The 8,030-nt window shown below is 60.5% G+C and overlaps 1 protein-coding gene across 1 annotated transcript; it reads right to left on the minus strand.

Moving 5' to 3' along the window:
- Positions 1-3,223: 3,223 nt before the first annotated feature.
- ZNF503 (zinc finger protein 503) lies at positions 3,224-7,115 on the minus strand. Its single transcript, XM_027596830.2, has 2 exons — positions 6,389-7,115; positions 3,224-5,604 (listed from the first exon to the last, which is right to left on the minus strand). The coding sequence occupies exons 1-2, from the start codon at positions 6,692-6,694 to the stop codon at positions 3,970-3,972; spliced, it is 1,941 nt and encodes a 646-aa protein (XP_027452631.1). The 5' UTR covers positions 6,695-7,115; the 3' UTR covers positions 3,224-3,969.
- Positions 7,116-8,030: the final 915 nt, after the last annotated feature.

An 8,030-nucleotide genomic window follows, 5' to 3' on the forward strand; every position in this document is an offset into this window, starting at 1 on the left:
AGCACAGAGAGTTCATCAACTACAGGGGCTTTTTTTCATCTGCCTCTCCGTACTGCTTACAGACCACCCAGCACAAAGACACCAGGATCACTGTGTCACCACCAGAGGTACAGATGGGGTCAGGAGCTGAATGGAGGGAGTCTTGCACTTTCTCTGCAGGTCTTGCCACTGACTTCCAGGACTTAGCCTCAGTTTCTCCATCTCTGTCAGGGCCGAGTAAAGAGATGGACAGCCCTTGACAAGGGGTAGGCCCTAGGGGACCACTTTAGGATGACAGACAAGGTGACCTGTCAGCCTTGGGGGTGGCGGTGGGAGCCTGTAGTTGGGGAGGAGCCCATGACATCTGGGCCAACTCCTCTGGGACAGAGAAACAGAGCAAGAGGAACACAACAGCATAAGCTAGAGCAGGTGGAGAGCCGCAGAGGACATGGTTCACAGCAGAAGCTGAGAGAGGAAGTACAAAGAGGGGACTCCCAGACACCGCTCCGCCTGCGAAAGTGGAGGCGCGGGGTGGCAGGATGACCACCCAGCCCGCAGCCTGCGCCAGGGCCTGGGTTCCCTTTCTCCTTCGCGCTCTGCTGGGCTCCGCAGCGCCGCCTGGCGGACACGCCGCTCTTTGCTCCGGCTTCCCCGGCAGCCGGCCGGGCTCCGGGATCCCGCCGCGGATCCGGAGAAAGCTGGAGACAGTGGCGGAGCGCGCCGTAAGGTTGGGCGTTTGTTCGGCGAGGCGGACTCGCACCCGGGCCTGGATGCGTAGGACAGACTGGCACCCTCTCTTCACTAACTCCGCGCCCGGCTGACTCAGTTCCATCCAACACGTCGGAGAACCCTTTCTCCCTCTAACCTCCAGGCCGCCTCTGAGCACCTTCTCCGGGAAGGAGGTCTCATTAAAATTTCAAGGCGTTTGGTTTTGATTTTTGTTAATAAAATACCAAGAGTGGGCGTGAAGGCACGAACTTGCCCCATTTGTCTCCCTGCGGGTCTCAGGCCTGAAATTCCAGGGCGGGGTAACTTCTAGGTCCTTCCCCGCCCAGGCGGGTCCTGGCGGGCGAAAAGTGGTGGCGCAAGGACCCCCGTCCGAAGCCACGAGGCCAAGAAGGAGAAGCGTGTGGCTCGGAGTGGCCAGGGGAGTGTGGCTAGTGCAGGTGAGAGGGTGAGCACGGGCCTGGCTCTCACGTCCCAAGCCGTGGGCCCTGGAGCGGTGGGGACTCGGACCGCACCACCTCCTGGAACGTCCGCCCCTCCCACTTGCGGGGGTGCCCTGTGGTGGGGGTCTGTCCCGGAGCCTGGGGATGACAAGCCCCCCGTCGGCCGGGCTTCTCGAGGAGCCAGGCCCAGCCAGGCCCAGCCCAGCTTCTCTTTTTAGCCGCAACAGAGAGAGAGCGGCGCTGCGGCGTCCCAGGACACAGCCCGCTGGGGTCCTCCTCCGGCGCCAACTCCCGTTCCCGGAGTCGGGGAGTGCGGGCCTGAGGGTCGGAGGCGACCGAGCCTGAGTCTCCACAAAGTTGTCTAGAGGGGGGAGGCCTGAGAGCTCCCGCAGCGTCCCGTTGGTCGCCGGGGCTGCGTTGCGTGCCACCCGGGAAAAGGCCCAGCAGCTGTGAGGCTGACGCTGGGGGGAGAGTGGAAAATCTCAAAGTCCCCAGCCCCCAAGCGAATGGCGGCGGGAACCGCGCGGTTGACCGACCGAGGTCCAAGGCTGAGCGCGGCCTCTGCGCGGCCGTGAGCCTCGCGAGGCAGCAGGGGGAGCTTGAAGCCGAGGGAGGCTGGTGGTTTGGCGAACCCAGAACCGCCTGACCCCAGGGAGAGGGGAGTTCGGGGTGCGCACTAGCGCCGCGACCCCGTGGTCCCGGGATCCCAGGCAAGTGGCGCACTGGGTCCAGAGCCCGCGTGGACCCGGGAGGGCGAGCGCCCAAAGAGCCAGAAGACCAGAGCTGGCGCCCAGGGCCCGAGCAGGAGTATCTGTGTGTTGGGGGTGGGTGGGTGTGGGGGTGGGGGGTGGACGAGGGGGCCTCCCCCTCCCCCCCCGAAAAGATTAGGGCTCTTCGCGTGGTTCCTTCGGAGCTTCTCCCAGCTCAGTCCCGCCGCTCAAGTTGGGGAGAAGGGAGCCGTGCGCACCGCGGGGATGAGCGTCCGGACGGAGAGTCCCGCCGCGCCTGTTCGATCGGAGCTTGCAGCCCAGGACAAGCGCTCAGCGCCCACCTGGTTGCCCCGGCGAGACCGAGGATGGGCTCCGGGACCCTCTCGGGGCCGAATCTGAAGGGGCTTGCAGGTCTGGTGCCCCGGCGCCCTCTCCTGCGGCGCAGACTCGGGTGGAGCTCGGGCTGCAGAGAAATCTGGACGCGGAAAAGCAGCCGCGGCGCGGGCCAGGGGCGAGCCGGCACTCCGGAGAAAGGAAGGAGCCCGGGCGTGGGGTGGTGAGGGGTGGGCTCCGGCAGCCAGAGGGAGAAAAGGAGAGCGAACTTACTTATCCCCCGAGGGGCAAGAAGGTTCCGGCGCCCTCGGCCCAGGCCTGGGAAACAGGTTCCCAAGCGCTCACCGTCCCCCGATCTTTCCCGGCTGCCTGCCTGGGACAGGAGATGCTTGGGAAGCAAAGACAGGGACAGCCGGCAGTGGCACCTCCCTGGGGCTAAGGCCTCGGGGAGAGTCTGGGACTTCGCCGCTCTCTGTACAAAACAAAAGCCAAATTCTCAAAAATCTCGAGAGGGAAATAATGATTTTTAAAAATCATTTTTTTTCTTTCACTTTTAACAAAACGTGTGCTGGGAGAAAAATTAAAAACTAAATGAGTGATTGCTCAGGACACTGTCTACAAATTGTGAAATCCCCTGCTTAAAAATATTTTCCCCAAGGCCAACGCCACGACTGGCCAGCCCTTTGCTTCTTCCTGAAAATCACCACAAAAACAATAGGAAATGCAGCCACGGTCCTTCTAAGTAGGAGTAGCCGTGAGGCCCAGGGAACCCACTGCGGCCGAAACTGCCGTGCTCTTCCTTTCTCTTTAACCAAAAAATAAAAAAGATAAGAAGAAGAAGTAAAACCTTTTAATACATCAAATATACGGAATTTTAATCTTTAAAGCGATACATTGTCTATTATTTTAGTACATGACGTAAACCTTACTTGTCCCCTTCTCAGCGGGTGGACTTAAAAATTAAAAATAGTTGTGTTCCTTTTAAAGAACAAAATAAGGCAAATGAGGTTTTGGAATAGAATTGTTTTTTCCTTTTTTTTTTTTGTTTTCTTCCAGAATACATACAAAAAAATACCCATTCTCTTTCGATGGTATACACCTTAAAAATAATTGCAATTTGAAATCAGAGCTGACAAATTGTGACTTGTTTTGTTTTGTTTTTTCATTTTTTGTAACAAACATGCATGTAAATTTGTGTTTCAATCAGACATTAAATAAGAACGTACAATACAATAATAGCAATTTTAAAGTAACATTAAAGAGAAGACCTCTAGTTCTGTGGTGGTTCTGTATTTATTTATAATCTACAAGGGACGGGAGGGTTTGTTTTCCACATTTTTACCCTCAAGATTTAATTTTTTTTTTTTTTACCCCTCCTCCTTTTTACCTACGGAGCTCAACCTAAATAATGCACTTTTGAACCACGGGTCCGCTTGGAGCTAACATAAATAAATACCAGTGTCCACCGATGCAGTCCTCAGATGAACACTTTCTCAATTAATTTTTCCTTCTTTTTCTATAAAAAGTCAAATGATATTTTTTCAACTTTTATAAAGTTTGGGTGGGTGGGGAGGTGAGAGGTGGGGGGAAAGGGGCATTTCCCACCGGGTCTCGGTCGCTGTTTTGGGTAGATAGATACGATATATATATTTTTCCTTTCCTGGCCCGGGTCATCCCCACGCGCGGCTGACAGTAGCCTCTGCCCAGTTCCCACCCTTCCCTCGGCTCCTCCCTCCCCCCTGCTCCTTTCTCTCCCTCGCTAACCCTCCCCACCGCCCTCACTGATACCCCAGCGCCGAGGCCGTGGTCAGTCTCTGTCCGTAGAGGGCGTAGGGGGAGTAGTAGGGTCCGGTGGCGGCGGGCACCGGCACAGGAGCGCCGGGTGTGGGGAGCGGGCTCTTGGAGTAGGGATGGTAGCGGCTGCTGAGTCCCAGCGCATGGTGGGGGCTGCGCAGCGCCAGCGTCCCGGGACTGCCCGGAGCGCCCGACGTGGGGATGTGCATGTGGCAAGCCATGGCGGCCGCGGCGGCGCTGGCCAGAGATGATGAGCTAGGGTAGCCCGACAGAAGTTTGTCTGTCCCGGGGAAGGCCGTATGGGTCCGCAAGTGGCTCAGCAGCTCTTCGGAGGTGGCGAAGCGCTTGTCGCAGGGCCCGTTGGCCGACACCCAGTTGCAGATGTGGGGGAGCGGGTCGTTAGGGAGCATGAAGCCGTAGGGGTAGAGGGGGTGGCCGGCCAGGGAGGGCGGTGTGGCGCCGGCAGCGGCGGCAGCTGTTAGCGATGAGTGCACGCCGTGCAGCGGGTGCGTGGGGTACACCAGCGGGTATCCTGACTTGAGCGCCGCGGCCGCCGCGGCCGGATCGTGAGCGCACGAAGCGCTGGCTGCCGCCGCCCCTGCCAGGTGGCTGGCGCAATGGTAGCTGAGGCAGTACGGGTCCCGGCACAAACTAGCTGTCATCACGGATGGCGGCGACGCCCCGGCCAGGGGGCTCGAGCCGGCCGGCTTACTGCAGCCCAGAGAGCCTGCCGCGGCCGCCGCCAGTTGCGCCCCCACCAGGCTGCCCGGCTTGGTGGGGTCAAGTGCCACGCCGTGTGGCAGGAATTGGGGCGGGTAGCCAGCGTAGGCCCCAGCCAGGCTGCCTGGATAGGTCATGCCCGCGGGAGGCAGAGGGAACACTGTCTGGCCCGGCTTGTAGGGCGACACCGGAGCCACCAGCCCAGAGCCCAGTACGGAGGAGGAGGTGGGCGCGCTGGGGCCTGAACCGGAGCTGGAGCCGGACGAGCCTCCGCAGTCTGAGCCTAGAGCCTTGCCCCCGGGCCCCCCATCTGGGTGCTGGTTAACGTCCACATTAATCCCTCCGCCGCAGCTAATCCGGCCGTGCGCCAACCCCGTGGGTCCCCCTTCGGCCGAGGTGCCCCCGGAACCCTTGCTGCTGCCACCGCCGCCGCCCACGTCGGGGTCCTTCTTGTCGTCCTTGCCCTCCGGGCCGCCCCCGGCCGAAGGCAGTATGCCTCCTGGCGAGCAGGCCGAGGCGCTGGAGCTTGGGCTGCCTGTCCTGGGCGTGAATGGCTGGCAGGTGGCGCTCGGTACCCGGAATCCGGACTTCTCTGCTGAAACCCCCCCGCCGCCGCCCCCGCCACCACCGCCTCCGCCGCCGCCGCCTCCCGGCTCCTTCTTATCCGAGCCGGGTTTGGAGTACGGCTTGAAACTCGACTTGTCCTCCACGCCGATGTCGCTCAGCTTGAGGGGGCCCGACTTTGTGTCCTTGTCGCCCCCGGCGCCACTGCCGGCACCGCCCGCGCCGCCCCCATTGGAAGCGACAGAGGAGAGTTTGGAAGAGGGCGAGGGGTCGGGCTTCCCGATCTGTGAGCATGTTTGCGCCAACAGCGCCAGCGGGCTCTTCTTGGCATCAAGCTGCGGGGTCAGACGTGGGGGTGGGGGGTGGCACAAAGAGAAAGAAGGGGAAACCCTTTAGAATCCTGGCTTCTAGGGTTCAAACGCCCTTCCGCAACCGCCAGTTGAAGATCCTCCCAGCTCTAGGCGCAATTCTAGGCAGCACCACTTCACCTCCCCCCAAAAGGACAGACAGACAGACAGAGACACACACACACACACACACACACACACACTCGCCCTTGAGAAAGGCGGCAGCCTCCCTCCCACCCCACCAAATCAGGATATTTCCTGCCATTTCTAAGCGCTAACTATATATTTAAAAATACTTACTAAATGTTTTGGTTTCTGACTCTTAGACCCAGAACTATACCTTATCCCGCCCCCCCCCCCCCCACATCCCCAATTCTTCAGAGTAAGGGCTTGGGCAGTTGGCGCCTTAGAGGTTGTGTACAAATACCAGCTTCTGGGGAATCTTAAGACTGCGACTTCGCAACCGCATTTCGGACTTCCGCCCGTCTTCCGGGCCGAAAGTGAGGGGGCCTGAGTCGGGGTTGGGGCTTTAATACCAAAGAGAGATATAAGTTTTGGCTGCTTTGTCCCCTAGCATTCACACCCCATTCTACCTCCTCCCCTCTTTCCGCCCTAGTTTTGCGGTTCGGAAGCACTATGTTCTCCCCCATCCCGGAGCTGAATCACTCTGACCCCCCCCCCCACTCCCACCCCCAGATCCCGAGGGAAAGAAATCCCGTGGAGCGGCAGCCAGGGTAGTGGTCCCAGCGCGATCCCGGAAGAGGGTCCTTACCTCGATGGGGCTGACGGGAGTGGAAGGCAGGGGCTGCAGGTACTCGGGGTGCAAAATGTGGCCAGTCCGTGCCGTCAGCATCTTCAGCACCTTGATGGGCAGGCGGTTAGCCTGGCGGAGAGGATCAGAGGGGGGCACAGCGTGCACAAAAGGCTTGGTGCTGCCGGCCGGGGACGAGCCTTGGCCGGGGCCGGAGCTATTTCCAGAGAGCGTGCTGGTCCAGGCAGGGTCCGCACTACTGCTGCCGCCGCCGCCGCCGCTGTGCTTACTGCTTCTTAGGGCAGAAAGCGAGGGCGCTGTGCTCATGACCCACCCGCACGCATGGGAGCAGCGGGGGGAGGGCTCCGGGAGGCGCGGGGCGGGCTCCGGGCTGCGCGCTCGCCCGGGGAGCAGAAGCAGTAGGAGGAGGAGCAGCTGGCGCGGCGGCCACGGGCACCCTGCGCGCCTTCTCGGCGCCTGGAGCCAGAAGCGAATAATCCTGGGTGGCCCGCAGCGGTGCCGTGGCCGAGCGGGAGGAGCCGGCCGGACTGTGGGAGTGCCGGGTGGCTCGCCGTGTCCGCCTCGGGCTGTGCCCCTGCGCTGCGCACTCGCGACCCGGCGCTGGCGCTGCGCTTGGCGATGTGAGCCGCTGCCTGTCCAGCCGGGGCTCTGGCGAGGAAACTCACTTCAAAAGCAGCTGCACCGAGGGGGAGATTAAAGCCTTTGCCGCCTTCCAATCAAATGGGAGCCCGAGGTGATTGGAGGGTCAAGGGGATGTGACGCGTCCCGCGCCGCCGCCGCCGCCGCCGCCGCCGCCGCCGCCGCCGCCAGGACTCTCAGCGCTGGTTTTAATGGGCAGCTCCTTCTTCACCGCCCCCCTCCCGCGTGTCCCCTCCCTCGATTTCGCTCCGAGGACGAGCTGGACATTTATTCTGCGTTTGCTATCTGCCGCCTCCCTCTTTTTTCTTCCTCGTCGTCCTTCCTTTCCCTGGCTCGAAAATAAACTGAAACCTTTTTTTGCAGGAGGGTGCGTTTGAGGAACAGATTGAGGGGGTGACCAGAAGGAGCAATGGCTGGAGTCTGGACAACGGCCGGACTTTCAACTCCAGGGGCGCACAGGGGACCCAAACATCAAATATGCTGTCTCGCTCTGTAATTGAAATCTCTCGCGGCGCGGCCGCCAGGGTAAGGAAAGGTGCGGAGCGGGTGATGAAGGAAGTCAGCCCGCCCGCTTTGATTCCCCGAGATTCGGCAGCGGAGAAACCAGAAGCTAGGTGGGCCGCGGAGGCGGTGGCGGCTCTTCTCCGGGCTGTGCGCGGGGCTCCCAGCCCTTCCCAGCCACGTGACTCCCGGGGACGCGCAGATTGGGGCTGGAGCGGGGGTCACATGTTTCCTCTGTTTCACACTCAGTCTTCTCCCCCCGCCGCCCATTCTTACTCTCCCCTGCTACCCTCTCTTCCCCTCTCTCCCCCTCTCTTCAGTTCTTTGGGCATCTCCACCCCTCCATCAATTGTCAATGTTCCTCGACCGCAATCAATCAGTTATTTGTCAGCTCTTGTCAATCCACCCGTGATTTATGTCAGCTTTTGTTGCTGATTACAAGGCGGGTGCGACTTGAAGGGAAAAAGAGAGAGGGAGAGAGAGATGGAGAGTAAGGAAGAGA

This window comes from Zalophus californianus, chromosome 15, assembly GCF_009762305.2.
Source record: "Zalophus californianus isolate mZalCal1 chromosome 15, mZalCal1.pri.v2, whole genome shotgun sequence".
In the NCBI taxonomy this organism is placed as follows: domain Eukaryota; kingdom Metazoa; phylum Chordata; class Mammalia; order Carnivora; family Otariidae; genus Zalophus; species Zalophus californianus.

Bases quoted from the DNA above. Each gene is read 5' to 3' on its own strand.
- ZNF503 (XM_027596830.2), bottom strand. From the start codon at position 6,694: ATGAGCACAGCGCCCTCGCTTTCTGCCCTAAGAAGCAGTAAGCACAGC. The intron at 5,605-6,388 runs GTAAGGACCCTC...CTGACCCCGCAG, and splicing joins CTCCCGTCAGCCCCATCGAG to CTTGATGCCAAGAAGAGCCC.